The sequence below is a fragment of the Echinops telfairi genome, unplaced genomic scaffold, assembly GCF_000313985.2.
Source record: "Echinops telfairi isolate 266 unplaced genomic scaffold, ASM31398v2 ScPeMD7_53;HRSCAF=182, whole genome shotgun sequence".
NCBI lineage: Eukaryota > Metazoa > Chordata > Mammalia > Afrosoricida > Tenrecidae > Echinops > Echinops telfairi.
In genome coordinates, this window is record NW_022103951.1 from 6,416,490 (window position 1) to 6,433,873 (window position 17,384).

At 40.7% G+C, this 17,384-nt stretch overlaps 1 protein-coding gene across 6 annotated transcripts in view; it reads right to left on the minus strand.

The window, feature by feature from the left end:
- The window catches only part of CNKSR2 (connector enhancer of kinase suppressor of Ras 2), a 294,934-nt gene that overhangs the window by 48,713 nt on the left and 228,837 nt on the right, over nucleotides 1-17,384 (minus strand). For all 6 annotated transcript variants that reach the window (XM_030885794.2, XM_030885793.2, XM_004709920.2 and 3 more), the window contains 2 exons: nucleotides 10,029-10,096; nucleotides 2,481-2,581 (listed from right to left, as the gene is read on the minus strand). In XM_030885794.2, coding sequence (XP_030741654.1) covers nucleotides 2,481-2,581; nucleotides 10,029-10,096 — 169 coding nt within the window. The remainder of the gene's footprint in view (nucleotides 1-2,480; nucleotides 2,582-10,028; nucleotides 10,097-17,384) is intronic.

Genomic DNA, 17,384 nt, shown 5'->3' on the forward strand with positions numbered 1-17,384 from the left:
TAAAGGAATTGTTTAGATCAAGATGTTTTAGGGAATGAGGAAAAATACAATGAACTGTGTATGCATCCTGTCACCAACTTCCTTGTATTCTGTCCATAGCTTAGCCCTTGTACCCTGTGCCCTTAAAGAAATGTACATACAGATAGGGGAAAATCTGCAGTGCCCCCTGCACTTCTCCTCTGTCATCAAACTTTAAAAAAAAATGTGACCCCCCCTTTCAATTATTATGCAATAGTACTCATTCTTTTATTTTAGAAATATCTATTAAGCACTTCATAATAGTAATAAATAAGGACCAGTGTTGTCCTAGCCTATGGGCATGCACGGATGAACAGAACAGGGTTTCTTTTCTCAACGAGTTCATAATGTAGGCCATTGAGTCAGTCACAAATATTCCAATTTACTGTTTTGAGTCTGAGCATCTCCATGTTTAAAATGTTTGAGAGTTGACTCTGATGCACAGCCAGGGTAGAGGATTAGCCTTGAATGATATCACCATCTTGTATTAGCAGTTGCTCATTAAAACTTCCTTGTTAGATTGGATGTTAGATTGGCTGTTACTGCCATTTCAACCCAGCTTCCATTTCCTATGTAGGAGACTCAGCCCTAAGAAAGGCAAGTCAACCCTGTGGTTAGCGTGATCATGTCATACCATGTACTGTCTAATATCGAAATACTACTGAGACCCTTTGGTAATTCCAATGGGAAATGGGCATAATATGGAATAGTTCCAAGGAAACCAAAGCAGTAGTTTGCCAGATTTATAAACCAAAGTCCTGTCTGTACACAGAATAATTTACATAGGCTTAGAAAGTCCAGAGCAGTATAGAATGTGTACATTAAAGCAGACCTCTCCCTAACTTAATGCTCATCATTAGAAAAGTAACTATGTAAGATTGTCCCAGTTTCCCTTTATATCTGGGGGGGCTTGTGAGTCTTAAAGCCTTATCTGCCTTTTTGGTATTGGTTGAATTTCCCCCCTCTCATAGCCCAAAATAGGCAATGTGGGCAAGAAGTGAACTGGAGACTGACTGTCTTGATAAAACTGTATGGGGCATGATATCAGCTAAATTCTTGGTAGAAGGATCTCTTAACCATGACACAAAAGGGATGATAAATTCAGGGTACATTACAGCACTGATGAAACACATAACTATCCTCTGATTCTTTATTATTTTCTCCCCTCACTATTAAGGCTTATTTTTTTACCTCATTAATATTGTTAGCTCTACATAGGTTCATTTGCATAATTGAGATTGTTCAAGACAGGAATGCCAGGATGGATGACCCTTCAGAAACAGCAACAGGAGTAATGACTTCCTGAGGATGTGGAAAGAGGGAGTGGGGAGGAGGGGCGTCTAAGGGGGAGCTGATAGCAATGATGACTGTATAACCCCACTTGAGGGGAGTGCATAAGAGAACTTTAAGTGAATGGATATATTGGATGGGGTAAGATACAGTCAAAGATATATATATATATAAATATAATAAAAAACAGTAAGGGTTCCTAGTGGGAAGGGTGGGGAAGGAAGGGGTTAATGGTGAGCTGATATCAGAGTTCTAGAAAAAAAAAGCTTAAAAACTGATGGTAGTAGCAATTATACAATTGTGCTCAATCCATTTGAATTATGAAGTGTTATGACATATGTAAGAGCTCCCAATAAAATGACCAAAAAATCAATAAAAAATCAAGGATTAAAATGTAAAAAATCAATAAAAAAGAAGAAAACGTCAGGTTATTGCTAAACAAAAGTTACATGCTCAAGCAAATTCAATATAGACATGAAGAGACTTCAAACGGTTTGTGAAAAATTCTATTATTTTTCCGTTCCAAATTTCCATTACCTTTCTGAAGTCCTCTCATATGCTATTAATCTTTATGAGTTGCTTCTACAGGACACGGGAATGAATCTTATTCGTGTGGAATATCCAGAATATCCAATTTATATATCTTAAAAAATAAACAACCTTTTTTTTCCTGTTGATATTTCTATAAAGGGTACTCTGGCACAAATGATATATTTCCCTAATAAAACCAGTCTGGTATTTATTCTGCCTGGAATCTGTGGTGATAGTTTTACGTACTAAAAAATTCTTATATGCTTTAGAATGTTCTTCCTTATTGATTTTTATTCTCCAATTTTCTTTCCTTGCAATGAAACTGAAGTTTGGCAAGTAATCTACTGTATGTTTTCTTTTTTATTTATTTCACTGAATTTTTAAGGTTCCTACTTGACAATCTCCACATAAATTATTCAGTGACAGTAATTCCATTTGTCACAATGAGTCAACCTTCTCTTCAAAAGTTGCTTTCCATTTGTTCTATTTCCAGTACTGTTATTTTTCCAGTGCTAATGTTACCTAAATCCAGCTTCCATTTCCTATCTAGTTTCCCTATTGCATACATTTTAATATGCAAAAGGATGTTTCTGCTGCAAGAATTGGATTCTCTATGGTGGATGCTCTTGTTGCCAACTTACAGAGGGAGGCCGTGGGTATGTATCATAGGGGGGTGGTGGGCTGTCTTGCTTGGGAGTTGATGGAGTATCTGCCTCTTCCTTGTCACTCTCGCTCCAGTAATCTGAAAAGAACACAGTAGCATTCCATTACATGTTGCTCACCATATTGCCAGGAATTCGATCATTTAACAGAAGGACATTTAAATTCCCATTCCGACATCTCCCATTCTCCCAGGCTCACCAATTTTTATTTTCCACTGGGTTTTGAAGAGGAAGGAAGAGTACAATCAACTAATTGCCACTTCTTTTCAAAGTAAGTAATTATATGCAGTCACAATTTTAGAGGGTTAAGAAAAAGACACTGTATAATCCAAATCAGGTATAGGTTGTTTCAGCTTCCAGGTCAAATTATTCTAAAGCTTCAATTAATGGACAGTGTCAGATTATGCCTCTTAAAGCTGTATTGTTTTATCCTAAAGATAAATCCTCAAAGAAAAGCAATAAATGCATTGCTGTAGAACTCCACAAATATAATCAGCTCTCCAAAAATAATTCTCCACATTTGCTTCACTGTTTCCAGAGTCACGCTGACATCAATCTCTATAACACATTCCTCCCACCGTTACTTGGAAACACATGGCAAACCCTGATGCATGCCAAATGCAAAAGGGCAAATCTGCTGATGTGACCTGAAAGTTCCAAACTTCCAGAACTACTTAAGAGTGTAGAAAATACAAGCCCACTAGACAAGGTGATTGGCAGACGTCCAGCACGAAGGACCGAAAGAACTCTGAGATACATTACTGAAGTTAAGTCAAATGCAGCATAAAGGCCAATGATCAGAACTGCTTTCACACGACTTGTTGGGGGTAATTCTTTATATGTTTTACAAGGGAAAAATCCCCACAGTATTGCCCATATGAATGGCATATGATTTAAGAAAAGAAAGTTATTAAAAGAAAATCTTCCCTGTTTTAATGAACAAAAAACTCAAAAGGACCATCACACGTATTAACTAACATTGAGATTAGGTGAAAAATCATGGCATATATTTTATAGAAACACCTCTCTTTGTATTTCTGGTTAATATTAATAGTAGAAGGGACAGCTAACACTGATGCTAGCCAGAGAGTAGCAGAGCTCAAGTTTGAACTAAGAAATTACCTTGTCCTAAGGCTTTGAAGACTGTCACTGGGACTCTTGATAAAGTTTGTGGAAAAATGGGATGCATGATAAAGGAGGATTTCCAAAGCCTTTTTGAAGCCCCCTTGCTTCAAAATTCATGCTCACTTAATCCTCTTTCTCCTACTGCTATATAAAAATCTGGCTATTGTGAACAGACATGTTTCAGCAATGGATATTGGGATATAAAATAAGTTTGTGCTATGTTCCTGCCTCAAAACACTAGGACTTCAGTCCCTACCCCCATTAGATATCTCCTTTGAGTAAAAGATAAGCAAGCAAGTTCATCTAAATTTGATGTCTATTTCTTACATTGGAGCATGTTGGTGGCAGCCAGTATACTAAATCTCACTTCAAATATAAATGGACGCAATCACCCCCAAATGAACCTAGCAAATACTCATGGAAAAAGCATGAACTAAAGACTCAGACAGATGTTGGGTCAATGCATGGCTGCACCACTTATCAACTCAGTGCTCTTAGCACGACTACTTTACCTCTTGAGTCTACTTTACCTCTTGAGTCTGCTTTGTCACCGTTACAAGGAACAGATAATAACTACCTACTTTTCCATCTAGCTGAAAAACAACAAAGCCCACATGGAAGAAGCACACCGGCCTGTGTGATCATGATGTGTCGATGGGATCACATATCAGGCATCAAAGACTAAGAGCAAACAATCATAATATGAATGAGGGGGGAGTGTGGAGTGGAGGCCCAAAGCCAATTTGCAAGCAATTGGACATCCCCTTACAGAAGGATTATGGGGAGAAGACAGGCCAGTCAGGGTGCATTATAGCACTAATGAAACCAGCTTTCCTGATTCTTTAATGCTTTCTCCCCCTCACTATCATGACCCTAATTGTACCTTACAAATCTGGCTAGACCAGAGCATGTACATGGGTACAGATAAGAGCTCGAAACACAGGGAACACAGGACAGATAAATTCCTCGGGATCAATATTGAGAGTAGCCATACCAGTAGGGTAAGGAAAGGTGGGGGGAGAAAGGGGGAACCGATCATAATGACCTACTATAACCCCCTCCCAGGGGGATGGACAACAGACAAGGGGGTAAAGGGAGACCTCAGACAGTGCAAGGCATGAAAATATAATAATAATTTATAAATTATCAAGGGTTCATGAGAGAGGAGAGGAAGGGAGGGGAAAAATGAGGAGCTGATACCAAGGGTTCAAGTAGAAAAAAATGCTTTGAAAACGATGATGGCAATCAACGTACAAATGTGCTGGAGACAGAGGTGGCGTGGTAGTAGTGAATAAGAAAAAACTTCCTTCAAGTGTCTTGCAGCGTAAAAACACTCAGTAAGTATCAGGACTCCTCATTTTCTTAGGTGTATTACTTGGAGGCAGCATGCCAGGGCAGTCTGATGTTGATCACTTAAGCAAGAAAGGCCTTGTGTTCACCTTTGTAGCTAGTATGGTTTCTCTTGCAGCAAGTAACAGCAACGAAAAAGCAAGTTCTAGATTCCTGAAACCTAGGCTGGATAGATATATGGGAACCGGAAGTACTGGTGGGAAGGCACTGCTGGCATAAAAGGAATTAATGTCCCCCAAGCTCCCAGCAGCAGGCTTGCCACAAGCAAGTCTGCCTATATTGTCCCCATTCTGTTTCCAGAGGCTGTGGCCCCTGTGCCCTTGATGGTGTCTCAAAATCTAACAATCTCAAGTGGTCCTTAATGAGGAGATCGCCATTTTAGCAAGGTCTTTTACCTCAGTTAAGTGAGGAGGAATTCTAGCCCACTACTTACTGTAAGGTTTAGTTTATTGAAAAGCACCATTAATTTAAAGCTTTCTTAGGATCTTAAGAAAAAGTTGAAATACTACTTGCAAATTAACTACATCCCTTGCACTAAACTGTGTATTTTTGAGAGAGCACTGATAAAGAAGTAGTCACACACAAAAATCGAGTCAGCCATTTTGTGTGGAAAATTAAAGGCACACATGTTGCTCAGAGGCTAAAACTAGTTTGAATTTTATTCTAAGGGAAAATTAATTTATGCTTCTTAGTTCTTTAAATAGAACAAGATAAATGGATGCATTTAATGTCTCTTGGGTGGTTCTGGATTTTTTAACAAATCATGTGCTCACTGTATGGGGACAATTCATATTTTCCATTTTCGTGTTGATATCAAAGGCTAATTTGAGAGGAAAATAGATTTTGAATTTATAACAGAAATACTACGAAATATGAAGAAATCTAAGTATTATATTAATTTTTATAATTAAACCTTTATATAGACCTTTTATCAGATTGAAAAGAATGTGTTAAGAATGACTGACTTGTAGCTAGGGGGTAAAAATAGAAAAAGGATTTAGCTGATAATTAGCCAAATTGTGAATTTGGCAGAATGTCTTGTTAAAAAATAATGACATGGAACCTCATAACCTTTACACTTCTGGAGTTAAAGACAGTAAGTCACTCAACTTTTATTTAAGCCAATGACTGAGTCATCTCTAAGCTGTGCTGGGTATTTAAATCAAAATGCTTGGCAGTCTTTTCTTTACACCTTTGGGAATTATTCCCAACCATCAGAGTTGTATCTTCTATGAAGTTTAACTTATGCATTGAGACTGGTACTCACAAGAGATGTCACAAAACTCTACGGAGCGTGGAGCTGGTCTGCACACCTAGTGTGACCTAATCATGCAGATGGGAAGGCAGTCCTTGGTTATAGTGCCTAAGGAACATACACTCAGAGGTAGTCAAAATTATGTCAGAAATTGAAGTTGCATAGACTGTAGCAATCTGCTTCTGCCTACGATTTTCTAGCACATTCCCGTCAGCAGGTGTATTAGGAAGGCTGCATCTCGCCTTCATTAAATCTTGGGTAAACCACATGCACAAAAATGGAATACATGAAAGAGGACAGCATAAATTCATGGGTTGAATATATTTTGAAACCTGCATGCACTAGAAAACTTACCAGTTCTTTCATCCAAGATGAAACTTGGCTCTATGACACCAAGCAGTATAAATGAAATTCACTAAAATGAAGACCCTACTCAGCTGTAAAGCAAAATACAGAAGTCGGAAAACCCTTTCCTTGCCATCTGAGTGATTTCAATGATTCATTTTCCTATTAGTACACTGTCCATACTTCTAAACCTTGGCATCTTGAAAGTCACCGCAGTGGAGTCGATGCCGACTCATAGTGGTGCTATGGTCAGTGTGAGTTTCTGAACTTGTATGTCGCTCTTTACTGTAGTAGAAAGTCCTGTCTTTCTCCCATCGAGTTGCTAGTGGTTTCGAACAGCTGACTTTGCAGTGAGCAGCCCAACTCATAAGCAAGGCTCCTGTGTGTCTATGTGTGTGTTTTCTTAGCACAAATTTAAAAAATTCAACTGAGGCATCAAGGTGGGGAATAAAGTTTATTACTCATGCAGCTCCCACTCACAACAATGTTTTCCTATGTTATTTCCTTGGGTCACGTCTGTCCCGTCCGGCAAGAACCAGTTCAGAAAATAGAGTCAACACCATCTTCCCCTATTTCTTTCTGGGGCGAATCTACCCAGCATCTTACTTCTAATGAAACTTGATTTGTATTTTAACTCTATGACATTGTGCTTTCTATGCCATACTAAAAGTAACATAATTTCAGGTAGGATAGGTGCCTGGATCACCATTACATAATCAGAATGTCTAGTAGAACAAGGGTCTTCCCCAGAAACACTTCAAATGGAATAGAGTATTTTCTTCCCCTCTCCACGACCAACTTGAAATCAGGCGTACTAGTCATCTGTCCAACAGGCCAGTTCCTCTCAGCATCAGATATATACTGTGTAAAAGCTAGAATTCATTTACTTTCATGCTGCTCTTCAGTTCTCTTAAGCAACTTCAAGTGTGCATTTTTTGCTGTCCTCAAGGTGATAAATTTCCATCCGTAGGAACCATGTTTTGCTGGGGGTTTTGCTTGTTTGTTTGTTTTATATGTGAAATCTTCCTGCCTTATCTTCTCATTCCACATCACTCCTCCAACTCCTTCACCCCTGGACCTAAAACAGGGTCAGCAAACTACAGCTGAATGGGCCACATGTAACCAACCCTCTTCCTGCTTTAATACCATGTGTATGTAGGCCAAGAATGGGTTTTACATTTTCAAATGGTTGAAAAACGTTAAAAGGGAAACATAAAGTTAAGTCATACATGCACTAGATGTTTACATGTGTTTCTGTGACCTACAGTCTGGATGGCTGCAGGCAAGTTCCCTCAGCAATACACTTGTCTTAATCTCATTAGGATGCCGTCAAACACAAACAAAAAAGGTCCAATCAAACCAGCAGCTTCTAAAGAGATCTGCTGGGCCACTTAAATTCAACGTAGAGAAGTCAGCCCTATGACAGTAGAGCTGGTAATTGTTTGTTGGGATTTCAATGGGGTCATCTTATTAAAGGCCTCGGAGGACACAGGATGATCACAGGCACTTGTTAGGAAGATGTTTTAGGAAAACTGAAAACTGAATTGGTAAGAAAAAGGCCAGGAGAATTGTGCCAAGGAATTTTCCCCATTGCGCCAATACACATGCTCTTTCTTAGAGGGTAGCAGGGGCTGTCCTATGAGAATTTCATTGGAAAGCCTTACTGCCCCCTACCCCATACACCTTCAATCATGCCTCTTCAGACTTCCTTTTGTTTCCAAAACTCAAAAGACATCGAAAAGGAATATAAGTTGGGGTCCTCAAGGTTGCCAAAACTGTCACTGCAATATGGTAGAGAGTTCCTTGAGGGAAGGGTTAGAGCAGCGGTTCTCAACCTGTGTGTCACAATCCCTTTGGGGGTCGAATGACCCTTTCACAGGGGTTGCCCGATTCACAACAGTAGCAAAATAACAGTGATGAAGTAGCAACAAAAATAATTTTATGACCCGGGGTGTTACCACAACATGAGGAACTGTATTCAACGGTCGCGGCATTAGGAAGGTTGAGACCCAATGGGTTAGAGAGAATAAAACACCCCCTTCAGAAGCGTACAGACCTAGATGGAGGATCTGGTGAGCAATGGTAGCTTCGCACTTTTGTATTTTTCCTTAGTAAAAGTTTCTATGATTTTGTAGCAATATTTTGACGTACCCTCACATTTTTCAATCCAGGAAAATTTGATGAAACTACAATTTCAGTGTCTATAAACATTTTTCATTGGAACACACTCTCGTGCATTCACGTATGCATTATTTTTGGTTGTTTTCATGCTGTGACAGGAGATTAGCTGTAACAGACTGCCCAGTCCACAAAGCCTAAAATCTGTACTATTCATCCTTTCACAGGAAAACAAAAGCTGTGTGATCTGGCTAGCTCCTTTGGATCGCTCTATTCACTGCCATCGAGTTGATTCTGACTCATGGAGATCATGTAGGGATAGGGTAGAACTTGCCTTTATGGATTAGATCTCGATAGCCCTTAGTTTTTAGATGTTTTTCAAATGTTTGGGTGAGGTTTGACTCTTGAGTTTGAGAGAAAATAGAATTTCAGAATTTTCCCATCCACCAATGGGCTCTAGGCTCCCGGGAAAGACAACTACAAATATATCTGTGTTTAGAAGTGCCTCAATCTGTTGAATCCTTTTAACTTTAGGTGGTCTCAAGTCATTTCAAAAAGCTGCTTGTGCTCCCATATGGGTTATACAGAAAACCCCTTTGAGAAAGGCCAAGCCATCTCAAAATGGTGACCATTGCTTTTGCTATTGTTAAGATTTCAAGTCTGCAACTTGACACACTGCTTCATAAAAAGGAGGTCACTACCAAAGCAAGGGGGACAAGATTACAGAGTTATACAGTAACAGTGGAAGACTCTATCCAAATTATATCATTACTTGAAGAAGGAATACTTCACGTGAATGCTTTAGACCATAGGGTACTTGTTTATCTACGAGACTGTTGAATAGAAAACCCAAACAAAAATGGATCAAGGCTTGGACTTGGGTCAATCTTATACCAACCAAACCAAACTCTCTGCGATGGACTCACAGGATGTCTAAGGCTGCCAATCTTCATAAACGCAGGTTGTCCTACCGTTCTCCTGAGGTTGATTCAAACCTCTGACCTGTTGGCTAACAGTCAAACACTTTATCCACTGTATCGCCAGCGTTCCTTCCACAAACCACTAGAGGCTTTTTGAGCCCGCCCAGAGAAATTGAAGAAGAGAGGGCAACAAACAGGGGAGGGCTCCACATTATCTGCTCGCAAAGTTCTCTCTCTGTTCAACTTTGAAAACTTTCCCTCTTAGGTCCTATGGCCTGGATATGAAATGCCCTGAAGAAAAACGGCCACAAATTGTATACGTATTTTTTTTCTCAAGCGATAGTGGTGACTTCTTGCATCTTTCAGGATAATGGCAAGAAAAAGTATCATGCAAATATATATATATTCCTTTACCTTGTTCTTGTTTAATCCTCTCTCTTTCTGCATATCCTGCAGTCAGCATATTAATTCTGTTAAGCCACCTGAAAAGAAAGTAAAAGCAGTAATTTATTAATGCCTTACTTCTTTAGACGTATTTACTTTAGAAGTATTTACATATCATGTTTGAGGCTCTGGAAAATAATTCTTCATACAAGATGTGTTCTTTGCTACTGTTGATGTATGGCATCTTTAATGAGCTATACGTTGATGTAGTACAAATTGTTCCCATAATAATGAAGCTATTTCAGTAGAAAAATCTTGGCCATAGATAGCTCTTAATATCTGTAACATACAGGGTTTTAAGATAATCAAAGGCTCATTAATTCTGTTGCTCTAAATGTAGCACTCCCAGCATTCCAGCTGTTCGGTTTCTTTTCAACAAACACTCCTTCAGAGATATTTAAGTGGTCTTACTTGTCCTCAGGAGAGAAAATGCTATAGAACTTGCCAGTTAAATTAATAGTTTTATTATTAAATAATTGTTTTATTTTGAAATAACAAACTTCTCACGGAAGATTAATGGTACAAGAAGAAAAACACATATGGAGTACTTCTGAAACATGTCTTTAAATACAAGGGTATTAAGTTTTCAAAAAAAATTTAACCTCTGTTTAACTGACTGGCATCATGTAAATTCAGACTTATAGTGACTCTATATGGGATTTCTTAGGTTATGCTTTGAAAATGATGATGGCAGCATATGTGCAAATGTGCTTGACATAATGGATGAATGTATGGATTGTGATAAGAGATGTAAGAGCCCCCAATAAAAGTATTTAATCATAATTTCAAAAAATCAGAGCATCTCATCTTTTTCCTCTAGAGTGATTGGTGGGTTTGAACTGCTAACTTTATATATTAAAAATAAATCTTCCTCTTGCTCTCTGGCGACCAGAGGATGTCGGGCGCGTACTGCTGCTTTAGCTAGGTCTCTGCTTTGGCCTCGGAGCTACACCACCTGCGGGCCAGGCCAGAGCATGGACATGTCACTGGAGCTTGAGGCTCCTTGGAGACCTGCTCCAGCACACTGCTGGTAGGCACACCGCATGAGCTTGAGGCTGGTGGATCCTGTTGCCTTGCATGGCTTGCATTCTACATCGCATCAGGGCCTGCTTCACTAAGCTCCCGAGCTGCTGACTGTGGGTGACCCACCCTGCCGCCTGCCGCCTGGGGGCAGACGCGGCTCGCCTTGCCCCAGGGAAGACTGCTGTCTGCTTCCTTGACCTTGGACCCCACAGCTCACAGGAGTTGAAGGACTTCCAGAATATTCACTGTTCCACTTCCACGGAGGTGATCTTCTGAAAGCTATGAGACCCTAAGAGAAGAGGAACGTCAGCTCCTCGGGAAATACCTTCATTCACGTCAGAATCAAGAGGCTTCTTTGAAACCCCACATGGCACAAGAGGAAGAATGCAGCCGTCGGACGGAGGCGATGGTGAGCAGAGGTTGGAAGAGATGAACCTGGTCCCCAGGAAGAGACTCAAGAGCGACGGCCCGAAGTGTCTTGGGAGCAGCAAGAAGAAAGCGTTTTGTTCAGAACAAGGAGGAGAGAGTATGGAGTCAGAAGGTGGCTCATTCAACGGCGCCTCCACTGGAAACCCTGGTCCAGATGAGTCTGTCGATGCTCCCACGACGCTCTCTGCACAAAGCCCTTTGGCACTCCCGTCAGAACCCAGCGGGGCCCAGAATGAGCCCCCGTGGAATGAGTCCCAGCTCCCTTGGGAGACTCTCCCAGAGCCATTAGGGCCAGGTTTCCCCAATCTGGGGAACACCTGTTACATGAACGCCACTTTACAGTCTTTGTTTGCAGTTCCATCGTTTGCTGACGACTTACTCTGTCAAGGAATCCCGTAGGAGATGTTTCCCTTGGATGCCTTTATCCTGTGCTTGAGCCAGCTGCTTGTGTTCAAAGATCTATGTCATGTGGAGACCAAGAAAGAGTTACTGGTGAATGTTAAAGGGTCCCTTTCTGTGGTTTCTGACATCTACTCCAGCAACACTCAGAATGACGCTCAGGAGTTTTTAGGGCACTGCTTGGATCAGCTGAAGGAGGACATGGAGAAGCTCAAGAGCACTGGCCAGGGAGTCAGGGAGACGGCTGATGGACATCCAGAGCCTCGGGTGCTGGCTGCTCAGGCCGCCCCCAGAGGCTTGGCTTGTCCTGTGAGGGCCAATTTTGAGGTGGAGTTGCAGCATGCCATCGTCTGCAAAGCCTGTGGTGCGGTCGTTTGCAAGACAGAACTGAGCAACTACCTCTCCATCAGCCTGTCCCAAGAGCAACCAGGAGCGTGGTCTCTCCAAGACTCTCTGGACTTCTTCAGAGCCGAGGAACTTGAGTACAAGTGTGGGAAGTGCAAGCATGGCCATTCCTTTGTGATCCAAAATGTCAGTAGACTCCCCAGGGTCCTGATTGTCCACCTGAAACGCTACATGTTAAGTGCTTCAGAGTCGCAGGTGAAGGATACCCAGCCCGTTGGCATTCCCAAATATTTAATCTTATCACCTCACTGCAGCGAAGACTGCAGAGGGCCTCTGCTCTCGGACAGTCAGGCCCAAAGGGAAGAAACTCAAAGCCTGATCGTTTCTCAAGACGGGACCTCTGGAGCCGTCAGCTCACAAGAAGGTTTGGAGACAGACACGGAAATCGAGTTCTCAGAAGGATCGCCAAGAGCAGTTGAGCGACTCCAGCCCGGTGACAGGATGAGGTGCTATGAGGACATTCAGCAGGTGGTTCCTGAAAGACTTGGAAAGTTGGAAGCCTGTCACCAGCCTGGTCCCCAAAGCCTCAAGGAGTCAGACACCCCGGAACACTCAGAGGACAAACCAAGGAGCGCTACAGGGCTCCATCTGCAGGAGGACGGCCGGACTTCCCCCAGAGCATTGGCATCCGGTGAGAACCCTGGAAACAAGGACAACTTAGAAGCGGTGACGCCCCGAGAGGAAGCCAAGAGCAATGGTGCAGCAGACCAGCCTCAGCATGCCTACAGGCTCATCAGTGCTGTCAGCCACCACGGGAGCTCCACAGAGTCAGGCCACTACATCAGTGACCTCTATGACTTTGCAAAGCAGGCCTGGTTCAAGTATGACGATCTGCGGGTCTCTCAGATTCCAGAGACCACTGTGCGGGAGGCCAGGCGTCAAGATGGCTACATCTTCTTCTACATGCACAGTGACATCTTTGACATGCTCGTGACCAAGGCAGCGAACTCCCGGACCCTGAACACAGAAGCACTGGAGATGAGCCTTTTCTGCACGGATCTTTATGACGGACAGTTTTCCTGACAACCCCTTCCTCTGTGGAATGAAAGCCCTGAACTCTAACTGCAGATACTTGTGGGATACAGAAAGATTTCTCCCAAGTTGTCTCCCCCAAATATATGCCAAACCTAGCTGCTTACTACACATGGTTATTCACCTAAAGGCTATCAGCCATCTAGAGCAATCAGACTGTATAATCTGTCCCACCCTTAGTAGGACCCACTCCCTTCTGATAAGGATAGTAGTAGATTGTTTCCTTGAAGGAGAGCTCAGGGAGGTCAAGCCTACTCATGGAAGACCAAGGTTAGGCTGCCATATTGAATCTAGGGTCCGCCCTTCTTGTCACATGTATACCCCTAATCCCTCCCCTTCCTATAGTGTCTACACCCCTAGCTAATCCTCTTCCTGTGATGTGTATGCCTATATGTGGGGGGAGGCCAGCCCCCCACCACTAATTAGGGGTTCGATTGGTGCAATTGTATGGTTAAATATGTATATAGAGAGGGATTATAATAAAGTCATGGAGAATAAGGAGAGATTGAAAAAAAAAAATCTTAGCTCTGTCTTCTCTCAGTTGTGCTGCTATTGCCAATGCAGGGGACTGTCTGATGCAAAGTATGGCTTCAGTCTCCTTCTGTCTCACTAGAACTTTCTGTGGCTTCATTATTCTAACTTTTCACGTTATATCATACGTTATTAGGTCATAAAAATTTTAAACAAAAGTGACACTCTTCCACTGGTAAATCCTGAGCTATGATCCAAATATGTTCTAAAACCAGCAATTAAGGAAGGTTGAACTGACTTGTCAGACTAGTGTGGAATCATTAGTAAAGTTAATATTATTGAATTATTTAATAATCTAATCAAGACACAGTTTTGAGGAAAAATTATATCTGAGAGCTTGTGTCCTCAGACAGTCTGATAATCTCCCATCAAGTGGAAAATGACATTCTTTTCAGTGATGTGTGTCTGAAGGAGCCCTGGTGGCTCAGTGGTTACACTTCGGGCTAGTGTGAGGTGAGCAGTTCGAAACCATCAGGTGCTTCTCAGAAGAAAGATAAGGCTTTTTACTCTCATAAAGAATTACAGTTTTAATACAAGGGGATAAAGGGAATACAGATGTGTGTGCATGACAGGGAGGGAAAGGGGATCTCAGGAGTAAATAGTGAAGAAGGGAGGGAGGAGGGTGCACTAAAATGAACTGTGATCACATAATTCATCTTAGAGGTGATTTAACCATAGGAGGGGGGGGTCCTCTAAAAAACTGATGTGGGCTGATTGTACAATTCTCCTTGATATGATTGAATGATTGAACTATTGAATTACATGATATATAAATTACGTGTCAAGAAAACTGTTGGGGAAAAAAAGAGTTACAGTTTCAGTAACCCACAGGGCTGGTTCTCCCGCCATACAGTGTTGCTCTGAGTTGGAATTGACTCAGTGGCAGTGAGCTTTAAGTTTTTTAGTGTATGCCAAGTGGTATTGACAGTGCATCAATGCTTACACTCTCTTGAAGGGGAGGAAAGTTGTGTCTCTAAAGTCACATCTACGAAATTTACACTTCAATTTTAGGAATAACCAGGCCCAAACTGAAGTCAGTCTCCCTCATGTCACTTATATTCCAACTTTATTTTGACCAAACATAGAATGTCACTTATCACCTCATATATTTCCGATGTGGAGGAGACTAGAGTACAACTGGCATACAATAAGAACGGATACACACACTCCAGAAGATTATGAACCCCAAGTCACGAAGTGAATTTCTTTTCAAATCCGCTTGTACAAGTTTCTCTAATCATTAGTAAAAGGTCAAAATTAAAATTTAGTCTACTGCTTATTCATAGGGAGAAAGGGGTTGAATTAGTACTAAAAGGCAAATCTTAGTATTCTTGAGAAATAGTCTGGTACTTTTGTGTGTGTGGGGGGTGAGGGGGACAGATGAAGAAGATGATAATACCATTAAAAGAATAATTATCATCAAAATTTAATCTAGAGCAGGGGTCCTCAAACTTTTTAAACAGGGGGCCAGTTCACTGGTCCCTTTGACCTGTTGGAGGGCCAGACTACAGTTTAAAAAAAACTATGAACAAATTACTATGCACACTGCATAGATCTTATTTTGAAGTAAAAAACAAAATGGGGCAAAAACACCTGGCGGGCCGGATAAATGTCCTCGGTGGGCCGCAGTTTGAGGACCCCTGATCTAGAGCCTTATGCTTACTATTTATTTATATCAGTGAAATTTCATTTTACAAGAGGTCTGAAGTATAGTGTTCTCCATAGGCAACTAATTTGAAAACCAACAGGAAGCTTCTGTAATGTTCTAATTCAACAATATTTACTGTTTGCTGTGTGCTGAACAATAAGCTATGTTTATGGGATGCAGAAATGCATGAGAATTGTCTCTACTTTCAATGAGCTGCAGAATTGCTAGATTTCATAAGACAACTAAAGTTAAACTACTCTTAAGAAAAAAATTTGTATATACAAAATTGAAAAGCAAAATAAAATACTTTAGAAAGTATGTGGATAAGTTTAAGCCATTGTTTACAGGTGTGGAAAGCTGAACTCACACAACTGTGTTGCTTTGGACTAACTTGTCCTTAAAGTTCTAAGCTAGAAGATGTGTACCTATCTACTTGCCATAATTATGATTTGGCATTTATAGGCTATTATAAACAGCATATGCATATATATATATACACACACACACACACACACACACACACACACACACACGCACCCATATATATATTGCATTTTTTGATTTGAGAAAAATTCTTTGAGAGACTACATTTGCCAGGTGCTGTTCTAGGCACTAAAGACACATACCAAGGGAAACAAAATAGTGCCCGTCTCAATGATGTCTGTATTTTAGTGAAGACAGACAAAACATAGGGATACAAATACATATATGTTAGGGAGTAACAAGTGCTAAGAAACAAGGAAGGTAAAATGGTAGAATGTCAACAGCAGTGGGGATGGAGGCAGTTACTATGGATAGGTCTCAGGGATACAAGTATTAAATTAAGAACCTTTTAAAGGCATATTGACAATGAGGTTTTATAATATTAAGCTAAATATTCAGTATCTTACTGTTACCAAAGCTTTCAAAGAAGAAAGTATAAATTGGTGATAGTGGACCTAAGATGAATAGGTGAATAAAGATATCAAATACTTAAAAAGAATAATGTACTGAGAAGGAAATAAGAGTCGAAACTATGGGAAATGTATCACAAACTCTCACTGCCATTGAGTCGATGCTGACTCATAGTGGCCCTATCAGACATGGTAGAACTGCCCCTGTGTGTTTCCAAGACTGTAATTCTGTATGGGAGTAGAAAGCCCCATCTCTTTCCCTTGGAACAGCTAGTGGATTCAAACTGCCAACTTTGTAGAGCCTAGACCAACACACACACACACACACACACACACACACACACACACACACATATATATAATAATATGTATAATAATAATTATTGACTAGAAATAGGTAGCTTCTCACAGTTACAAAGACATATGTGAGAGCCTTGCAAAAAAAGTTTCTGGGAAATTCTACTATCTTTTAAATTAATTTTTCCATAAGCCTTTTGCGCTCCCTCATGTGTACTGATATGGTAAGAAATATATAGGCCAGAAAAATTCAGTACATCTGTCTCATAATACTTGGGAAACACAGTATTTTGTTTTCTCCTCACAGACATAGGAGACAGACAGACAGACAGACAGACAGACAGACAGACAGACAGACACACACACACACACACACACACACGAGCTTTGGAAAGTTCATGAAAAATTTCCATGATCATTTCAATCCATTTTCTCAAGAACTTTTTGAAGCCCCCTTGTGGGTGTATGTGTGTGTGTATAAATGTTTCAATGCCTTTTTCTTTGAAGGGAACAGATGGTTGGTAGTCGGTTGCTTAAAAGTATTTTTGTAAACATTACCTCACAAACTTAGAGCTATTAAAAAAAGTAAGATTTTCATATTTTATGTGTTTATCTACATGCATATAGATACATTTAATTGGATATATGTATGGATATACACATATATGT